This window comes from Pan paniscus, chromosome 18 (assembly GCF_029289425.2).
Source record: "Pan paniscus chromosome 18, NHGRI_mPanPan1-v2.0_pri, whole genome shotgun sequence".
Classification (NCBI taxonomy): Eukaryota; Metazoa; Chordata; class Mammalia; order Primates; family Hominidae; genus Pan; species Pan paniscus.
The window spans coordinates 56,534,614-56,556,659 of record NC_073267.2 but is presented as its reverse complement, the minus strand read 5'-3'; the positions used below and the strand labels follow the sequence as shown (position 1 = coordinate 56,556,659).

Here is a 22,046-nt window from a genome sequence, read left to right as displayed (position 1 = left end):
GCATCCTTGTCTTGTGCCAGTTTTCAAAGGGAATGCTTCCAGCTTTTGCCCATTCAGTATGATACTGGCTGTGGGTTTGTCATAAATCCCTCTAATTATTTGGAGATACGTTCCATCAATACCTGGTTTATTGAGAGTTTTTAGCATGAAGGGGTGTTGAATTTTATAGAAGGCCTTTTCTGCGTCTATTGAGATAATAATGTGGTTTTTCTCATTGGGTCTGTTTATGTGATTTGCTTATGTTGAACCAGCCTTGCATCCGAGGGATGAAGCTGACTTGATTGTGGTAAATATGCTTTTTGATGTGCTGCTGGATTTAGTTTGCCAGTATTTTATTGAGGATTTTCACATCGATGTTCAGCAGGGATATTGGCCTGAAATTTTCTTTTTTGTTGTGTCTCTGCCAGGTTTTGTTACCAGGATGATGCTGGCCTCATAAAGTGAGTTATGGAGAAGTCCTTCTTTTCTGTTGTTTGGAATACTTTCAGAACGAATGGTACCAGCTCCACTTTGTACCTCTGGTAGAATTCGGGTGTGAATCCATCTGGTCCTGGGCTTTTTTTGGTTGGTAGGCTATTAATTACTGCCTCAATTTCAGAACTTGTTATCGGTCTACTCAGGGATTCAACTTCTTCCTGGTTTAGTCTTGGGAGGGTGTATGTGTCCAGGAATTTATCCATTTCTTCTATATTTTCTAGTTTATTTGAGTAGAGGTGTTTATAGTATTCTCTGATGGTAATTTCTATTTCTGTGGGATCAGTGATGATATCTCCTTTATCGTTTTTTATTGTGTCTATTTGATTCTTCTCTCTTTTCTTCTTTATTAGTCTGACTAGCGGTCTATCTATTTTGTTAATCTTTTCAAAAAACCAGCTCCTGGACTCATTGCTTTTGTTTTTTGTGTGTCTCTGTCTCCTTCAGTTCTGCTCTGATCTTAGTTATTTTGTCTTCTGCTAACTTTTGAATTTGTTTGCTCTTGCTTCTCTAGTTCTTTTAATTGTGATGTTAGGGTGTCGATTTTAGATCTTTCCCACCTTCTCCTGTGGGCATTTAGTGCTGTAAATTTCCCTCTAAACACTGCTTTAGCTGTGTCCCAGAGATTCTGGTATGTTGTATCTGTTCTCATTGGTTTCAAAGAACTTATTTATTTCTGCCTTAATTTCGTTATTTACCCCATAGTCATTCAGGAGCAGGTTGTTCAGTTTCCATGTAGTCGTGTGGTTTTGAGTGAGTTTCTTAATCCTGAGTTCTAATTTGATTGCACTGTTGTCTGAGAGACTGTTATGATTTCTGTTCTTTTGCATTTGCTGAGGAGTGTTTTACTTCCAATTATGTGGTCAATTTTAGAATAAGTGTTATGTGGTACTGAGAAGAATGTACATTCTGTTGATTTGGGTTGAAGAGTTCTGTAGATGTCTATTAGGTCTGCTTGGTACAGAGCTGAGTTCAAGTCCTGAATATCCTTGTTAATTTTCTGTCTCGTTATCTGTCTAATATTGACAATGAGTTGTTAAAGTCTTTCACTATTATTGTGTGGGAGTCTAAGTCTCTTTGTAGGTCTCTAAGAACTTGCTTTATGAATCTGGGTGCTCCTGTATTGGGTGCATATATATATTTAGGATAGTTAGCTCTTGTTGCGTTGATCCCTTTACCATTATGTAATGCCCTTCTTTGTCTTTTTTGATCATTGTTAGTTTAAAGTCTGTTTTATCAGAGACTAGGATTGCAACCTCTGCTTTTTTTTTTCTTGCCATTTGCTTGGTAAATATTCCTCCATCTGTTTATTTTGAGCCTATGTATGTCTTTGCACATGAGATGGATCTCCTAAATACAGCACACTGATGGGTCTTGACTCTATCCAATTTGCCAGTCTGCGTCTTTTAATTGGGGGCATTTAGCCCATTTACATCTAAGGTTAATATTGTTATGTGTGAATTTGATCCTGTCATTATGATGGTAGCTGGTTATTTTGCCCATTAGTTGTTGCAGTTTCTTCATAGTGTCAATGGTCTTTACAATTTGGTATGTTTTTGCAGTGGCTGGTACCAGTTTTTCCTTTCCATATTTAGTGCTTCCTTCAGGAGCTCTTGTAAGGCAGGCCTGGTGGTGACAGAGTCTCTTAGCATTTGCTTGTCTGTAAAGGATTTTATTTCTCCTTCACTTACGAAGCTTAGTTTGGCTGGATATGAAATTCTGGGTTGAAAATTCTTTTAAGAATGTTGAGGCTGGGCGCAGTGGCTCACACGCCTGTAATCCCAGCACTTTGGGAGGCCGAGGGAGTTGGATCACGAGGTCAGGAGTTCAAGACCAGCCTGGCCAAGATGTTGAAATCCCATCTCTACTAAAAATACAAAAATTACCCAGGTGTGGTGGCGGGCGCCTGTAATCCCAGCTACTCGTGAGGCTGAGAGAATTGCTTGAACCCATTGAACCCAGGAGGCAGAGGTTGCAGTGAGCCTAGATTGTGACAGAGCGAGACTCCGTCACATACACAAAAAAAAGAATGTTGAATATTGGCCCCCACTCTCTTGTGGCTTGTAGGGTTTCTGCAGAAAGATCCGCTGTTAGTCTGATGGGCTTCCCTTTGTGGGTAACCCGACCTTTCTCTCTGGCTGCCCTTAACATTTTTTCCTTCATTTCAACCTTGGTGAATCTGACGATTATGTGTCTTGGGGTTGCTCTTCTCAAGGAGTATCTTTGTGGTGTTCTCTGTATTTCCTGAATTTGAATGTTGGCCTGTCTTGCTAGGTTGGGGAAGTTCTCTTGGATAATATCCTGAAGAGTGTTTTCCAACTTGGTTCCATTCTCCCTGTCAATTTCAGGTACACCAGTCAAACGTAGGTTTGGTCTTTTCACGTAGTCCCATATTTCTTAGAGACTTTGTTCGTTCCTTTTAATTCTTTTTTCTCTAATTTTGTCTTCCCGCTTTATTTCATTAAACTGATCTTCAATCTCTGATATCCTTTCTTCCGCTTGATCCATTCAGCTGTTGATACTTACATATGCTTCACGAAGTTCTCATGCTGTGTTTTTCAGCTCCATCAGGTCATTTATGTTCTTCTCTAAACTGGTCGTTCTAGTTAGCAATTCCTCTAACCTTTTTTCAAGGTTCTTAGCTTCCTTGCACTGGGTTAGAACATGCTCCTTTAGCTCGGAGAAGTTTGTTATTACCCACATTCTGAAGCCTACTTCTGTCAATTCATCAAACTCATTCTCCATCCAGTTTTGTTCCCTTGCTGGCAAGGGGTTGTGATCCTTTGGAGGAGAAGAGGAGTTCTGGTTTTTGGAATTTTCAGCCTTTTTGCAGTGTTTTTTCCTTATCTTCATGGATTTATCTACCTTTGGTCTTTGATGTTGGTGACCTTTGGATGTGGTTTATGTGTGGACGCCCATTTTATTGATGTTGATGCTATTCCTTTCTGTTTGTTAGTTTTCCTTCTAACAGTCAGGCCCCTCTGCGGCAGATCTGCTGGAGTTTGCTGGAGGTCCACTCCAGACCCTGTTTGCCTGTGTATCACCAGTGGAGGCTGCAGAATAGCAAAGATTGCTACCTTTTCCTTTCTCTGGAAGCTTCGTCCCAGAAGGGCACCCACCAGATGCCAGCTGGAGCTCTCCTGTGTGAGGTGTCTGTCGACCCCTTCTGTGAGGTATCTCCCAGTCAGGAGGCATGGGGATCAGGGACCCACTTGAGGAGGCAGTATGTCCCTTAGCAGAGCTCGAGTGCTGTGCTGGGAGGTCTGCTGCTCTCTTCAGAGCCGGCAGGCAGGTGAAGCTGCACCCACAGCGGCCCCTTCCCCCAGGTGCTCTGTCCCACGGAGATGGGAGTTTTATCTATAAGCCCCTGACTGGGACTGCTGCCTTTCTTTCAGAGATGCCCTGCCCAGAGAGGAGGAATCTAGAGAGGCAGTCTGGCTACAGCAGCTTTGCTGAGCTGCGGTGGGCTCTGCCCAGTTCAGACTTCCCTGTGGCTTTGTTTACACTGTGAGGGGAAAACCACCTACTCAAGCCTCAGTCATGGCAGATGCCCCTCCCCCTACCAAGCTCGAGCGTCCCAGGTCAACTTCAGACTGCTGTGCTGGCAGTGAGAATTTCTAGCCAGTGCATCTTCATCTGAAGGGCCCCGTGGGGGTGGGATCTGCTGAACTAGACCACTTGGCTCCCTGGCTTCAGCCCCCTTTCCAGGGGAATGAACAGTTCTGTCTCGCTGGCGTTCCAGGCACCACTAGGGTATGAAAAAAAACTTCTGCAGGTAGCTCGGTGTCTGCCCAAATGGCCGCCAGTTTTATGCTTGAAACCCAGGTCCCTGGTGGTGTAGGCACCCGAGGGAATCTCCTGGTCTGCGGGTTGTGAAGACCATGGGAAAAGTTTAGTATCTGGGCCAGAATGCACCGTTCCCTCATGGCTTCCCTTGGCTAGGGGAGGGAGTTCCCCGACCCCTTGAGCTTCCCAAGTCAGGTGACCCTCCACCCTGCTCCTACTCGTCCTCCGTGGACTGTACCCACTGTCTAACCAGTCCCAGTGAAATGAGCTGGGTACCTCAGTTAGAAATGCAGAAATCACCTGCCTTCTGCCTTGATCTCATGGGGAGCTGCAGACTGGAACTGGTCTTATTCCGCCATCTTGCCCAGGAATCAACTGATTGGTGTTAATTATTTACATGTTTAGTAGAATTCACCAGTGAAGCCATGTGATCCAGAGCCTTTCTTTGTTGAGAAGTTCTGGATTCTTTTTTTAATCTCCTTGCTAGTTTTAGGCCTATTCAGATTTTCTTTGGCTTCATTATGCAGTTTTGATTGTGTGTTTCTAGGAATTTGTCCATTTCCTCTAGGTTGTCAGTTTGTTGGCATACAGTTGTTCTTAGTATTCACTTATGATTCTTTTTATATACGTAAGATCTGTAGTAATGTCTCCAGTTGCATTTCTGATTTTAATAATTTGAGTCTTTTTGTTCTTAATAATTCTAGCCAAAGGTTTGTCAGTCTTGTTGATCTGTCCAAAGAATCAAGTTTTGGGTTTTTGCTCTTTTTCTGTTTTCTATTTTATTTATTGTCACTCAAATCTTTATTATTTTGTTACTTCTGCTAGCTTTGAATTTAGTTTGTCTTCTTTCTCTAGTTCCTTAAGTTATAAAGTTAAGCTATTGATCTAAGTTGTTTCTTCTTTTTTAGTGTAGGCATTTACAGGCATTTACAGGTGTAAATTTCCCTTTTACTACTGCTTTTACTACTCCCCATAAGTTTTGGCATGTTTTGGGTTTCATTTGTCTCAAGGTATCTTATAATTTCCCGTGGATTTCTTTTTTGAAATCACAGCTTTAAAAGTTGTGTAAGAGTGTGTAGTTTGAGAACTTTTCAAACTTAAAAAATTACGCAGAGGCTGTTTCACTGTGTCAAATAACTACTAATCAGTGCTTTATACAAAGACGTAGCTAACAAGGCTTTTAGCCTTCTTATTTTTCCCTCGGTTTCTGTGCACCTGTGCTGTCCAGTCCAGTGTCTGCCAGCCACCTGCAGCCTCTGAGCACTTATAACATGGCCCGTCTAAACCGACATGTGCTATCATTATAAAAACGCCTCCCAGATGTCAGAGGCTTGGTATGAAATAAAGAATGTAAAGTATCCCACTAACAGTATTTTATGCTATATGTTAAAATGGGAATGTTTTGGAAATTGTTTCAGGGCTTCCAACAGCATCCCCATGTTAGGTGCCTTGCTGGAAGGACTCTAGAACCCAGCATTTATTTGTACTGCACTCACAGCTGGGATGGAGGACAACAAAAGGGAGCCGCCAGGGAGAGGCTGCCAGGGTCTGGACCGATCCTTGCGCAGGTCCACATACCGCGTCCTTTCCATGAGGGACATTCTGAGTATGCCTGTTTCTTCAACAACAGCAAATGGGCATGGGCTGGACACAGTGGCTCACGCCTGTAATCCCAGCTTTTTGGGAGGCCAAGGTGGGAAGATTGCCTGAGACCAGCCTGGGCAACATAATGGGACAACATCTCTACCAAAAAAAAAAAAAAAGTTTTAAATGAGTTGGGCATGGTGGTGCAAACCTGTGGTTCCAGCTACTCTGGAGGCTGAGACAGGAGGATCACTTGAGCCCAGGGAGGTTGAGGCTGCAGTGAGCTGTGAATCATGCCACTGCATTCCAGCCTGGGCAACAGAGTGAGACTCTGTCTCCAAAAAATAAAAATAAAAATGCAGTAGCACATATGCAGTGTTTCTGCCCAGAGAAGCCCATTAGAGACTCAGCACCCAAGGTTCTTATCAGAGTCTGGTCACATAGGCACCCTCTGCTTTGCATATATCAAAATTTCAGACTCTCAGCAGGAAAGCAAGTATTTGGCATAAGTGACATCTTTTATGCAAAGTCTAGGTACAATGAAGTACCCTTATCTGTTAGGGAATGGATGGCACCCAAGGGCCAGTCTTGCAAGCAGAACCTTTCAAAGGTAGCACCCTCAGGCCTGCTATAATGTTAACTCTTTCTGCACAGATATGTTGGGTTAAATAAACTATATAAGTCAAATTAATTCCACCAATTTCTTTTTTACTTTTTAATGTGGCTACTTGCTCACATTTTTTACTCACATATTTATTTTGGGCAGCACTGGTCTATATCCATGATGAGAAATTCTTCTCTAATGTGTTTTAGTTAAGGTATTTTCTCTGTATACACTAATTTTTTCTTGTTCATACAAATCTGATAATTAAACAGGTGAAAAGCCTCCCTCAAGTGATATCTTTATGTTAACTAATCACCAAATGTAAGAATAAGTTTAAATTGTAAGGCTGCAATAGATTTAACTTCATATCCCAAATTTAGCTTTATTACCCAAGAAAAAGAAGAAAGCAGCCCCTTCAGAAAAAGTGTGTGTGATTAAAATAAGGGATTTAGCAGAGTTTTTTAAAAACAAGAGCCAGCTTGAAAAACCTCCATTTGGAAAGCAAATTTCAGAGCTCCAATTAGTAAATTTTTTCATGCTTATCATTAATTCAAATTATTGAACTATTTCTTTTGTTCTCCTCTAAGCTGTGATTTGTAATTGTTACAATTTCACCCATGGAAACAATTAGTATTTCAGAAGAGGTTTATATAAATGGGCTAATTCTGCATGAGAGATTCAGTTCATGCCTACCCATTGTAGATTGCAGATATAACTGAAATAGAATAATTTTGCTAAAATGAATGATACAGAATAGCAATCAGGATATATTTGGCTTCTTCCCAGGCACTGAATACTAATATATACCTCACTCTTTAAGAAAGAAACAGTTTTAGGAAAATAATTTCTAGGACTAGAACTGTGAAAGCAGCAGCAGATATTTTTGTTAGAATAAACCCGTAATGTGATTTTCGGTGACATACTGCCTGCAGGCCCCCTGCAGGCTTTGCTGAAGGACAGCCATCCTTCAGCATCATTGCCACATCTCATTGAAATTGGGGGGGACACAAAATCCCAGCCCTCCCCTTCCTTTCCACACCATGACCCAGCAGTGAGGAACGGCAATAGGTAGAGAGTTCTCAGGCTATAAGTGGAGTTCATAACTGGCACTATTTTTGCTGTCTTTTTTTATATAAAGACTTGTAGTTCAATCATTTTATTATTTGAATTGAAGCATACCATTAAAATCCCATATCAATAACTGATGCTTGATTGTCATTTCCACCGGCCATGCTTAACCAGTGAAAAGCCATAAAGGTTAATGTAGGTGTAATTATTAATATAACTCACATTTCTATGAAACAAAAGCTGACAATATCAGTGCTGTTTTCTAATCACTTTAAATAATATGGAGAGCAGTTGTAAAGAATTTATAATAAAAACTGAAGACATTTTCCTCTCACTGCTCAATCAGTGATGAACACGGAGTGGTAAACCTGTCTTTAAGGCCACCTTTGAAGTTATAAAGAGCCATCAAAGGGGGGGGTCACATGATGTTCTGTAGATAAACCTTAAAAACCAATGGTAGTTTTATTCATGAAATCCGAATGCCAAGGACCCACAGTGCTGTTTATTACCTCATTCAGCCTGTCTTGAAAATGGCTTATCTTTCCTGCATCCCCTTTTTGTGAACTAGATAAAATAGGTAGTAGAATTAGGACATAATATACAATTATATTGTATGTAATAGAATTACAGTGTGATATATAAATAAAAAAAGAAACTCCAGTTTGTAGAAATGAGGAAATCAAAAATGCTATATGTTTCTCTTGGCCGTTTTTAATATTTTTCGGTGCCCCCATTTGTATGATACAGTTTTATGATATCTATGACAAACCCAAGTAGGTGCACTAGCTAATTTTGTAAAGTGAATAAAATACCACCATACACTCCCCAGCCCTCAATATGATGGCATGTTTGTGTAACTGATACCTGTTGTCTTTCCGATGAGCCTTGGAACCATCAATGTTATCTAAGAACCATGAAGTAATTATTTCAGTGGTTTTAATGATACCATTTTGACAGGTTAACAGTCTCTGGATAAATTACTTATTAGATATATACATCATTTGAACTTAAATCTAAAACAGAAGTATCATGATTGAGACCACTGATTGCATAGTCTCATCAAATTTTGGAACCAGAAGTCTGAGATACACTGTATTCCATCCCCTTCATTTTAAAAGAGGAAGCCGAGGCCCAAGGAGGTTAAATACCTTAAAATGTGGATTAACTGATAATAGAAACCATTTTTATTGATTACTAGCCCATTGTTTTTTCTGCTTTCTGCTGCATGGTGCTATTTCCCAAGTTCCTTCACAGTTCGTAGCTATTGTGGACTCTTCAGTCATGTCAGCCACCAAGGGGTTCTCATACTTGAACTGCAGCGGCTGAGTACTCCGCAGGTGAACAAGCTTAACAGTTTAGTGTGAAGACTGTTGAACTGTATATAGAGAAAGAAGTCTAAACTCAACTGCAGGTTGGCTTACAGTGAGGAGGGGGAAGGGATAAATGAACCCTAGTTCATAATGACTATAGATTTTTAACCTGTTGTACTGAAACTTGGGTGAATACTACCGTTTAGGGCATTCTGCTTAAAGAGAGATTGTGGTCACACTCTTAATAGCAAAGCAGTTTTGGATATTCACCGTGGACCTACATTTGTCAGATTATGTTTTGGAGTTATCTAGGTACCTAATAAATGCCTGTTTTTACAGCCCATGTTCACAGCCCATTGAGAAATAGACAAAGTGGGTAAGGCAGATGAATGAAAAAATGTCAGTTTTATTACTGATAATGTACTGCAATTGGAGAATGTGGTCAGATATTCCCAACTTCCTATGACTGCACACTGAAGAGTCTTCTCTTTGGAGGGGAGAAAAATAATGCTCGTGGCTGTTTTTAAAATTATGTTTATTATATATTTATTAAGAGAAAGATAATATTTAGAAAAAAATCTCATTAGTCAAGTAAAATTTTAGATACTCTATCTTGAAAAACCTTCTGAAAACAGTATAAAAAATATTTGAGATATGTCAGTATAACATAGAGCAATATTTGATTCTCCCTCCTTGGTGCAGCAAATATTTTCTGAAAATCAAAAGTACAGAATCTTTTAGGCAGGAAATACATTTTGTCCAATTATAATTTTAGAAGTCAAAATTGTTAAGGTTTTTGGACCAGGCACAGTGGCTCACCCCTGTAATCCCAACACTTTGGGAGGCTGAGGCAGGCAGATCACTTAAGGTCAGGAGTTCAAGACCAGCCTGGCCAACATGGTTAAACCCCGTCTCCACTAAAAATACACAAATTAGCTGGGCATGGTGACACGTGCCTGTAGTCCCAGCTACTCGGGGAGGCTGAGGCAGGAGAATTGCTTGAACCTGGGAGGCAGAGGTTGCAGTGAGCTGCGATCATGCCACTGCATTCCAGCCTGGGCAACAGAGCGAGACTCCATCTCCAAAAAAAAAGAAAAAAAAATTGCTAAGGTTTTTGGGCTTCTGTTGTACTGAATGGGAAAATAATAAGCTGCCTCGCTTCTTGACTTTCATATGTTTTGTTTGTTTCTTTACACTGAAATACTTAATACTACTCTATTGGACTTCTGCCTCCAAGCCAGGAGTTTATTTCCTAACAGAAGTAAGCACACTGACTAATAATAATCCATTCTAACAAAGGTTTACATACACAAGGGTAGGTGCCAAATAGAGGAGTATGTGGAGTGTGATAGGAACACACAGGAGCGACTGGCTACCCCAGAGAAGCAAGGGGATTTTCACAGACGGTAACATTTGAGATGATACTGAAAGATGAGTAGGTGGCCGCCACAAAGAGAAAGAAGGAGCCATTCCAAGCTGAAAGAACAACTTATACAAGTAGGAAATTACATGGTATATATTTCATATACCTTTAGTGTCCTTAAAACAATTTTTTTGAATCCAGAAGAGTGGATTTTTTTTATTATGGGTAAAATATACATAATAAAATTTATTATTTTAGCCATTTTAAGTATACAGTTCAGTAGCATTAAGTACATTCACATTATTGTGCAACCATTACCACTATCCATATTCAGAAAGTTTTTGTCTTCCCAAACTGAAACTCTGTACCCATTAAACATCACCTCCCCATCCTTCCTCTTTTTGGACCCTGGTAATCTCTATTCTACTTTCTGTATCTATGAGTTTGCCTCTTCTAGGCACCTCAATAAGTTGAATCATACAATATTTCTCATACAATAATTAATATGTAATTATAGGGCTGGGCACGGTGGCTCACACCTGTAATCCCAGCACTTTGGGAGGCCAAAGCAGGTGGATCACGAGGTCAGGAGTTCAAGACCAGCCTGGCCAACGTAGTGAAAACCTGTCTCTGCTAAAAATACAAAAATTAGCCAGGCACGGCTCGTGCCTGTAGTCCCAGCTACTTGGGAGGCTGACGCAGGAGAATCACTTGAACCCAGGAGGTGGAGGTTGCAGTGAGCCAAGATCATGCCACTGCACTCCAGCCTGGCGACAGAGTGAGACTCCATCTCAAAAAAAAAAATTTTAATTATAAATAATTATGCTAAGTGAAATATGTGGCTTTGTCCATGTTGTATGTATCATAATTTCATTTCTTTTTATGACCAAATCACATTCCATTGTCTTGTGGATGCTACATTGTTTATCCATCCACCCATCAATGGGCATTTTGTTTGTTCCCACTTTCTGGCTGTTGTGCATAATGCTGCTGTGAACATTGTTATGCAAGTAACTGAGTTCCTGGTTTCAGTTCTTTGGAGTAGGTAGCTAAAAGTAAAATTGCTGGATCATAAGGTAATTCTATCTTTAACTTTTTGAGGAGCCTCCAGATAATTTTCCACAATGACTGCACCATTTTACATTCTCACCCTCAGTACAGAAGGGTTCCAGTGTCTCCACATCCTTGCCAACATTGTCTTTCAAAGTTTTGGGAAAAAAAATCTACCAGACTGTATACTGGTTCCATAAGAACCATTGAAAATACATTCATTATCATTACATTAAAAGTGACCTTTTGGGGCCTAGCATAAGAAAAAGTTTGAATGAGCCAGCATCAGAGAATATTGACGTTTGTCTTACTGTTTGAATAGTACAGAGTTTATTCAAGGAAAGGCCTTTGCGGTAAGAAAGTACTCTTATAAAGTCAGATTTGTTATGTATGAAATAAAATCAGGTGGTATGCCTGCTCTTTGCAACACTGTTTTCTCTTCCTGCAGCTCCCTGCACAAGCAGCACTTTCTTTTGCCATAGCAACATGTGCATCAATAATTCTTTAGTCTGTAATGGTGTCCAAAATTGTGCATACCCTTGGGATGAAAATCATTGTAAAGGTGAGTTTGATGTAAAGGCCAACCTTTTTGAGAAAAGAGTGGCTATTGCCCTTCATTAAGAACTTAAAATGTTATTTTCTACAACAGTGCTCAGCATAGCTGCTTTTTGTTTGTTTGTTTGAGACGGAGTCCTGCTCTGTCGCCCAGGCTGGAGTGCAGTGGCACAATCTCGGCTCGCTGCAAGCTCCGCCTCCCGGGTTCACACCATTCTCCTGCCTTAGCCTCCCAAGTAGCTGGGACTACAGGTGCCTGCCACCACGCCCGGCTAATTTTTTGGTATTTTTAGTAGAGACAGGGTTTCACTGTGTTAGCCAGGATGGTCTCGATCTCCTGACCTCATGATCTGCCCACCTCGGCCTCCCAAAGTGCTGGGATTACAGGCGTGAGCCACCGCGCCCAGCCTAGCATAGCTGCTTTGACAAAAATGGAAACATGTAAATGTTCTTTTAAATGGATCATAGACCTGGGATGTGGTGAAAAGCATACTCTAAACAAAAGCATTTTTTGTCTACAAACTGTTAAGTTGTTCTAAAGTGTATTGTGGCCAGGCGCGGTGGCTTATGCCTGTAATCCCAGCACTTTGGGAGGCTGAGGCAGGCGGATCACCTGAGGTCAGGAGTTCGAGACCAACCTGGCTAACATGGTGAAACCCCATTTCTACCAAAAACACAAAAAAATTAGCTAGGCGTGGTGGCAGACGCCTGTAATCCCAGCTACTCGGGAGGCTGAGGCAGGAGAATTGCTTGAACTCGGCAGGCAGAGGTTGCAGTGAGCCGAGATCGCGCCATTGCACTCCAGCTTGGGCAATAAAAGTGAAAACTCCATCTCATCCAAAAAAAAAAAAAAAAGTATATCGTGGTATGCCTTGTCCTTATTTTGTTACTGTTGTTGAAGTTTGTCATTTGTATTGTAAACATACCTTATTTAGTTGTCAAAATAATTTAGAGGTTAGCCTGAAGTATGTGGAAACACTATTTAATAAAAGTCAACTTGCAGATTCTGTCTTAAAACATAAAAGCAGAAACATTCTATGAACTCCTTTTTTTATTTCATAACATTTCCTATGCTGTATTCCCAGTGTGTACTCACTGAAAGATAAATGCAGCTTGTGGTAATGGTTGAATGTCTGCAAGCTGGTTGTCAGATCACTGTGTAAGAACTAAAGGTGATCTTCCTTTTTATCCTCTAAGACAGCAGTCCCCAACCTTTTTGGCACCAAGGACTGGTTTCGTGGAAGACAATTTTTTCACAGAACAGGGGTGGGGCAGGGGGGTTGGTTTCAGGATGATTTAAGCGCGTTACATTTATTGGGCACTTTATTATTATTACATTGTAATATATAATAAAATAATCATACAACTCACCATAATGCAGAATCAGTGGGAGCCCTGAGCTTGTTTTCCTTCAACTAGACAGTCCCATCTGGGGGTGATGAGAGACAGTGACAGATCATCAGGCATTAGATTCTCCTAAGGAACTCACAGCCTATATCCCTCACATGCACTTGGGCTTCTGTCATATTGAATGGGAAAATAATAAGCTGCCTCACTTCTTGACTTTCATATGTTTTGTTTGTTTCTTTACACTGAAATACTTAATACTACTCTATTGGACTTCTGCCTCCAAGCCAGGAGTTTATTTCCTAACAGAAGTAAGCACACTAATAATAATCCATTATTATTATCCATAATAGGGCTCCTGCTCCTGTGAGAATCTAATGCCACTGCTGATCTGACAGGAGGCAGTGCTGCGGGTAATGCGAGTGATGGGGAGGGGCAGCAGATACAGATGCAGCTTCACTCGCTCACTCGCAGCTCACCTCCTGCAGTGATACCCAGTTCCTGTCTGTGGCCCAGGGGTTGAGGACCCCTGCTGTAAGAGTTCAATAAATATCTTACTGTGGAAAGGTGATCTAATCTGATATGGCTGTCGTAAATACTCGACATGAAGTGTTTTCAGTTAATCATTCAAAAACAGTAGGTCATGATAATATACTGGATGGGTTAGTCTGATGATGTTAGTTTGCTCTCCCTGGGGTCATCAGTAGATGTGGGTATACCTGAACACAGCAGTTGGTCAAACCTACCATAAAGCAGAAAGCTAAACTTGATAGAACAAGAGTATTTATTTGGCATAGTCTATATTTGTATATTTGATTTGATTTGCAGAATGTATGCATTTATGTGTCTTCTGAAGAAATGGACCAAGAACTTTATCTTCTGTAATCTATCTATCAGTACTGCGATTGGTAACTTTAACCAGAAATTATAATAGGGTTGTTTTATTTGTTTAAAAACCTAATTGTAAATTGCATTGTCTATAGTATATTTGGCCCAAGTATTCTCTTTTACCTAAAAATACCTTACTAATTTGTACCAGGATTCATGTTAATGTATTTTGAAAACTTAACGTTTCTCATTTTCTTTCTGCAGAAAAGAAAAAAGCAGGAGTATTTGAACAAATCACTAAGACTCATGGAACAATTATTGGCATTACTTCAGGGATTGTCTTGGTCCTTCTCATTATTTCTATTTTAGTACAAGTGAAACAGCCTCGAAAAAAGGTCATGGCTTGCAAAACCGCTTTTAATAAAACCGGGTTCCAAGAAGTGTTTGATCCTCCTCATTATGAACTGTTTTCACTAAGGGACAAAGAGATTTCTGCAGACCTGGCAGACTTGTCGGAAGAATTGGACAACTACCAGAAGATGCGGCGCTCCTCCACCGCCTCCCGCTGCATCCACGACCACCACTGTGGGTCGCAGGCCTCCAGCGTCAAACAAAGCAGGACCAACCTCAGTTCCATGGAACTTCCTTTCCGAAATGACTTTGCACAACCACAGCCAATGAAAACATTTAATAGCACCTTCAAGAAAAGTAGTTACACTTTCAAACAGGGACATGAGTGCCCTGAGCAGGCCCTGGAAGACCGAGTAATGGAGGAGATTCCCTGTGAAATTTATGTCAGGGGGCGAGAAGATTCTTCTGCACAAGCATCCATATCCATTGACTTCTAATCTTCTGCTAACGGTGATGTGAATTCTTAGGGTGTGTACGTACGCAGCCTCCAGGGCACCATACTGTTTCCAGCAGCCAACCCTTTTCTCCCATCACAACTACGAAGACCATGATTTACCGTTAACCTATTGTATGGTGATGTTTTTATTCTCTCAGGCAGTCTATATATGTTAAACCAATCAAGGAACTTACTCTATTCAGTGGAAACAATAATCATCTCTATTGCTTGGTGTCATTTATAGGAAGCACCGCCAGTTAAAGAGCATTAGAAGAGGTGGTTGGATAGAGCCAGGCTCAGGCTGCCTATTCGTTTTAGCAACAAGAAGAATGCTCTTGACTGATACAGCTCTGTCAATATTTTGATGCCACAATAAACTTTAAGATTTTTCTTTACATTCCTTTTATTTTTCCCTTCTCTAAATTTAATTTGTTTTATAAGCCTATAGTTTTACCATTTCATTTTCTTACATAAGTACAAGTGGTTAATGTACCACATACTTCAATATAGGCATTTGTTCTTGAGTGTGTCAAAATACAGCTAGTTACTGTGCCAATTAAGACCCAGTTGTATTTCATCCATCTGTTTCTTCTTGGCTAATCTCTGTACTTCTGCCTTTTAATTACTGGGCCCTTATTCCTTATTTTCTGTGAGAAATAATAGATGATATGATTTATTACCTTTCAATTATATTTTTCTCAGTTATACTAGAAAATTTCATAATCCTGGGATATATGTACCATTGCCAGCTATGACTAAAAATTTGAAAAAGATAAAAATTTCTAGCAAGCCTTTGAAGTTTACCAAGTATAGTCACATTCAGTGACAGCCCATTCATTCCAGTAAAGAGTCATTTCATTCACTTTGGGAGAGGCCTATAATTACATTTATTTGCAATGTTTCTCTTCGCTAGATTGTTACATAGCTCCCGTTCTATTGGTTTTGCTTACCGCATATGGTAACCAAGGTTAGATGCCAGTTAAAATTCCTTAGAAATTGGATGAGCCTTGAGATTGCTTCTTAACTGGGACATGACATTTTTCTAGCTCTTATCAAGAATAACAACTTCCACTTTTTTTTAAACTGCACTTTTGACTTTTTTTATGGTATAAAAACAATAATTTATAAACATAAAAGCTCATTGTGTTTTTTAGACTTTTGATATTATTTGATACTGTACAAACTTTATTAAATCAAGATGAAAGACCTACAGGACAGATTCAGTGTTCACATCAGTGGCTTTGTATGCAAATATGCCGTGTTGGACCTGGACGCTATAACTTATTGTAAAGACCTTGGAAATGTGGACATAAGCTCTTTCTTTCCTTTTGTTACTGTATTTAGTTTGTGATAAATTTTTCACTGTGTGATATTTATGCTCTAAATCACTACACAAATCCCATATTAAAATATACATTGTACCTGACCCTTTAATCATGTTATTTATGCCACCAAGGTTGTGGATCTTAAGGTATGTGTGGAAAGGAACTCATTTATCAAATTGTAAGTAATACAGACATGCCATTTAAAAGAGGTAAATTCTTGTTTTCTATATTTTGTTAGTAAATTCTCAATGAAATAAGTTGAAGTTTCACTGGATTTCATTAACTTTTAAATATTACATATATGTGTTTTCTCAGATTAGTGAAAATTGTGACCTTAAATTTAATACACATATACTGCCTCAGAGTGCTTTCTTGTATCAAAATTTTTGTTTTTTAAAAAAGTAGATAATATTTAGGAGACAGAAAAACCTATACATAATGTATTCATGATTTAAATTTTTTTAAGTCAGCATAGTTTCTTGTTTTAAAAATATAACGTGGAAACATGAAAAGACTTGATGCATATAATATTCAATGAACTAATACCAGAGACAGCTAAGTTTTTTCAGTAGTTATGCTGAATAAGCATTTTAGTAGGTAACTTACGCCAGCTAACATTTGAACAGCATAATAAATACTTCATATAACAACAACTATGATCTTATGATGATAAAAGGGAAGTTAGCATATTTTCTATGTAAAATTATTCATTTTTTAAAATAGCTGTTAAACCTATATTTAATCTTTAGATTATAATAACAAATAATACAGTATGCTAAACTATATAGTCACTTGTAACTACATTTTTGTTTTTGAAATTTGATTTCTATTTATAAGGTCTTGAAGAGGCCTACAAAATACAGAGCCTTTAAAGAAGACATAACAGTAAAATAGAACAGAAGTACACAGTTTTATACGAGTCAATGTAGCAAGTAACGTTTAGACAGTAAGTTTGGTTCTGAATTTTCTGGCTGCTAAAACAGTTTTTGCTTTTCACAGTAGAAAAACTTATGTGCAGAGGCTAATTTCCTCTTGAACTACAGCATGAGGGTCTGTATATAGGAACATTTCTTCAGAATGTAAAAAAGATGCAAAATGCAGACAGAGGTTATAATGGTGCTTCTTAACCCAGTGAAGGCACAACTTAATGTTATCTAGGAACATTGGTTTGGGGTCAGTCTGTATTTTCAGGGATAGAACTAAAGAACCAGATGATCAATAGCTAAGCCAGCCTTAGCCTGTCACATGTTATACACCTTCATTGAATCATAGATGGGCATTAGATCTCATTTATTTATTAAACTTCTCTATGCTTTTGGAAGAGGTGAGAATGGAACTGATAAATCTTAGGCATTATTGCCAGAATAATGCTAATTGCTGTATATACAGCCTTTAATCTTTGAGATCAGTGAGAAAACTTTACAAATTGCTTACTAAAATGAAAGCCATAAAATTTAATAACAGAAGACATGAAATTTAGCAATCTTGTGGAATTCATTACACAGTATTAACTGTCAGGCAGGGTACCCCACACAGTGTCCCAGTGTTGAACACAAAATGCAAATCTGGAGGGGGTAAATATCTTCAATTCAGAAACAGCATTAAGTACACCTGTATAATACTGTCACCATTATCTTCCATCTGCAGTTCACCGTATCATCCCCCAAATGCCCACAGATCTATTGCAGGAAACCTACTAATCCCAACATCTAAAGCATGTAGGAATAAGGTGTGATATTCCTTTTGTGTGTGGGGAGAGTTTCAATCTAAACATTTAACAAAAGGCAAAGAATGTTCACATTTCACATCACAAAAGAGATTTCAAAGACTCCTTTAACCCGACAGCGCTTATGTCAGTGTCTTTGTCATGTTTCATAGAATTGCTAGACTTTAAAAGAACCTCCTGAAAGTCTGCCTTTGAACATTTGTATGGTTCTGCCAATGTCTGATGAGAAGAATGCTTCCCTGTTTGAGGAGTGTGTTCACTGATGAGAGGGGACGGGAGAAGCCTGGTTGTGATTTCAGGAATAATTCTCAAAGGAGATTATACTCTTATTGCAAAATGGGGTCTGCTATATATTGTTCATGTCACTTTATTGCAAGTATTAAAAATAATATGCCTTGAATCACACTGATTAGACCCAGAAGGATTATTGAGTTTTTGGTGGTTTTAAAGATCCAAGAAAGACCTATCTGGCCCAAGTGTATTAATGAGAAGCCTGAAGCCCACAGAAGTGAACTCAGCACCCGTGTCTCAAGAACCCCAGTACTCTTTGGTTTTTTTTCTTTTTTGAGACGGAATCTCGCTCTGTCGCCCAGGCTGGAGTGCAGTGGCGCGATCTCGGCTCACTGCAAGCTCCGCCTCCCGGGTTCACGCCATTCTCCCGCCTCAGCCTCCCAAGTAGCTGGGACTACAGGCGCCCGCCACCACGCCCGGCTAATTTTTTGTATTTTTAGTACAGATGGGGTTTCACCGTGTTAGCCAGGATGGTCTCAATCTCCTGACCTCGTGATCCACCCGCCTCGGCCTCCCAAAGTGCTGGGATTACAGGCGTGAGCCACCGCGCCCGGCCTTCTGTTTTTGTTTTTGTTTTTCTGTTTTTTTGTTTTTTGAGACAGAGTCTCGCTCTGTCACCCAGGCTGGAGTGCAGTGGCGTGATCTCGGCTCACTGCAAGCTCCGCCTCCCAGGTTCATGCCATTCTCCTGTCTCAGCCTCTCGAGTAGCTGGGACTACAGGCGCCCGCCACCATGCCCGGCTAATTTTTTGAATTTTTAGTAGAGATGGGGTTTCACCATGTTAGCCAGGATGGTCTCGATCTCCTGACCTCGTGATCCGCCCGCCTCGGCCTCCCAAAGTGCTGGGATTACAGGAGTGAGCCAAGGCGCCCAGCCCAGCTGTACGTTTTAAAAGTCAAGCACTTCTGTTTAGCAGCCCATGTAAGCTTGTCAATCATTCTGAATTGAAATGTAATTTATTCTGTAATTTCTTCGATGCATTATATTTCCCCTTTTCTTTAAATGTATGTAACATTGTGTTGTACAGTTTTGCTGCCATGATTCCTTGGCACCGTGAATTCTTACTAAGCAATGTTTGTTAACAGTATACAGGCTCGATACTAGGCAGGAAGAGCTCCTGTGTTCTTGCTTTTTTGATCTTTTTTAAATCTAAAGGAGACGTGTATTCTAGAAATTAAATATTTGTGTGCCATATCTCTTGAGTTTTGGAGAATGATTGGAGTTTGAGTTACTGTAAATAACAAGATTATCTTGGATATTTTAGTTTTCTGCAAAATCACTTATGTTTTATATACCTCTGCTAATAATTCAAAACTCTGAATTTGCTTTACTTTAACTTTTTAAAAATGTATTTTTGCAATTGGTTTAATGACTACCAAAGCCTAAAAAGCTAATGACTAGGGTGCATGTTTAGTATGCACTGTCTAGTGTAAGCTTTTTAAAAGCAGTAGATTTTTATTAGAGATGAACTTCCAGGCCATATGAGAATATGCTTAATCCTAGATTTGGCATTTTATAGAAAAGAATTTTGACTCTTGAACTAGAATTAAAAACTTGTTCTGATTTCCTTGCTTGCCTCAATTTCTAAAGTCTAGGAGTGGCAAAGAATTTAGATCACTTATACCAACAGAATCTGTATTTCCTTCCAGGGCAAAGTTGGCATTTCCTATCCACTAGCTTCCAAAATACAATAATCCTAGTTATGATAAGGGCAACTTTATTTTATTACACTTAGAACCATTTTATGTTTTCAAATTCATTAATCTTCAAGTGAAGATGAACTAAAGAAAAAAATGCGTTTTGTCCCAGGTTGCCTGCATGTTCCAGTCTGCTGCATCCGGTCACTGAAGAGGCAGTGAGGACTGTCACAGAGTGGGCTGGAGAGCCAAGCTGTCCTTTCGGGGTGCACAGAGCACCAGCCATAACACAGCTTAGAAACATGAATGAGTATACCTCAAGACAGGTGAACACGGAGTGGGGAGCAAAAGAAGGCAGAAACTCCTCTGAGTTTCACAAGCATCAGGCACAGATCAGGGCACAAAGGAAGAAGAAAGAAGGTTTACCACTGGTCTGTCTCTGTAAATTGTTACAGAGCAATTTTACTTTGTGTTATTTAGGATCAAGAAACAAGTGTTATTTAAAAGTTCTCTTACCCTCCAACCTTTGTCATACTCCACAATATCTGATGCCATTTAGGCCTCTGAGCCAGTACACATTTTATTGAAACTTTTTTTCTTTTGAGGCAGAGTCTTGCTTTGTAACCCAGGTTGGAGTGCAGTGGCACAATCTCAGCTCACTGCAGCCTCGACCTCTTGGGCTCAGGAGATCTTCCCACTTTAGCCTGCCTAGTAGCTGAGACTACAGGCACGCACCACCACACCTGGCTAATTTTTTAAAATTATTTTTGTAGAGACAGGGTTTGGCCATGTTGCCAGGCTGGTCTGGAACTCCTGAGCTCAAGCAGTCTGCCCGCCTAGGCCTCCCAAAATGTTGGGATTACAGGAGTGAGCCACTGCTCCTGGCCCAGCTGAATTTTTTTTTTTTTTTTTTTTTTTTAAGAAATGGAGTCTCACTATGTTACCCAGGCTGGTCTCGAACTCCTGGGCTCAAGCAATCCTGCCTTGGCCTCCCAGAGAGCTGGGATTACAAGCATGTTGAAACATTTTGAGTAGTTGTTGATTGCTAAAGGAATTTTCATCAGAAATCTAGGTATTCAGCCATGCTTTCCAAATCTTGCTTTATTTTTCCATTGATAATATTGGTCCTATTAAGTGGTGGTGTAAAGAAGTATTCACAAATTTCAAACCAAAACATTATGTGAATAGTAGGGGAATTCTTTCTGTACCCTTGAGTTATTTTATCACTGTTGTGTGTACACCTCATAAGAAAATTCCACTCTGAGAATGAGCACAAGGAACAGATAGGAAATGTGCAGCTGGTGCTGATGTGTAGCCCTGCGCCCTTCAAATCCATGTGTGCAGGCAGTCACTTCCTCAGTCATTAGCTTTTCATCTGAAACAAAGCTAGTGGTAGGCAGCTTCTGAGACGGTTCCCAGTGAAGCCTGCCCGCTGGTGTGCACTCTTGTATAACCTCCTGTCCTTGGGTGTGAGCTGCACTTAGTAACCTGCTTCTAAGGAGTAGAACATGGGGGAAGGGAGAGAGCACACCTGAGGTTTGGTGGCAGAAAGGCTCTGGCTTCTGTCTCCTCGCCCACTCTTAACTTTCATGCTTTCCTGCTCAGAAGGTGAGGTGTTCTTTGGAAAGGCCCATGTGACAAGAAGCAGAACTTTCCAGCCGACAGCTAACATGGAACTGAGGCCCTCATTCCAACGGCCTCCAACTGAATCCTGCCAACAAGACATGAGTTTGGAAGGGGATCCACCCCAGTGGAACTCCTGAGATGACTGCAGCCAACACCTTGATTGCAGCCTTCTGAGAGACAAACCAAGATGTTTGTTTAAGTGCTAAACGTGGGGATAATTTTTATGCAGTTACAGATAACTAATACAAAGCTAGAAAAAGAAAAAGGCATAATACAAATTTCAGCATCTTAATGAGTCTGCCAGCATCTGAAGAACTGAAATAAGGCGAACTGGTCTTCCTCCCGCATGAGCACCTGTCAGCTATCTTAGTCTTACCTTAAATAAAAACACTTAACCAAATACATTATCTCTCTCAAGGACAGCAAAAGATATTGAAATTTGATGATTCTGTATTTGAAATGTAAATCAGATTACAATTTAACTCTTGAATACTGTCCCTTTTAAGTCACCAAATCTCCTTTGAGTAAGATGAAATTATCTAAAAACGAATAAAGGATAAAATTTTTATTCTGATTCTATATTCTTTCATATTTCCAATTATGTAATATTAACATTGGGTTTCCT

The 22,046-nt window shown here is 39.9% G+C and overlaps 1 protein-coding gene across 3 annotated transcripts in view; it reads left to right on the top strand.

Annotated features, from left to right (window-relative positions):
- The window catches only part of NETO2 (neuropilin and tolloid like 2), a 61,796-nt gene extending 42,444 nt beyond the window's left edge, over positions 1 to 19,352 (top strand). For 2 of the 3 annotated variants that reach the window (XM_034940105.3, XM_034940104.3), the window contains exons 8-9: positions 11,688 to 11,801; positions 14,234 to 19,352. In XM_034940105.3, the coding sequence (XP_034795996.1) occupies positions 11,688 to 11,801; positions 14,234 to 14,817 (698 nt within the window). In that variant the 3' untranslated portion in view covers positions 14,818 to 19,352. The remainder of the gene's footprint in view (positions 1 to 11,687; positions 11,802 to 14,233) is intronic. The other variant, XM_034940106.3, reaches the window with a different exon arrangement.
- The last annotated feature ends 2,694 nt before the right edge of the window (positions 19,353 to 22,046 follow it).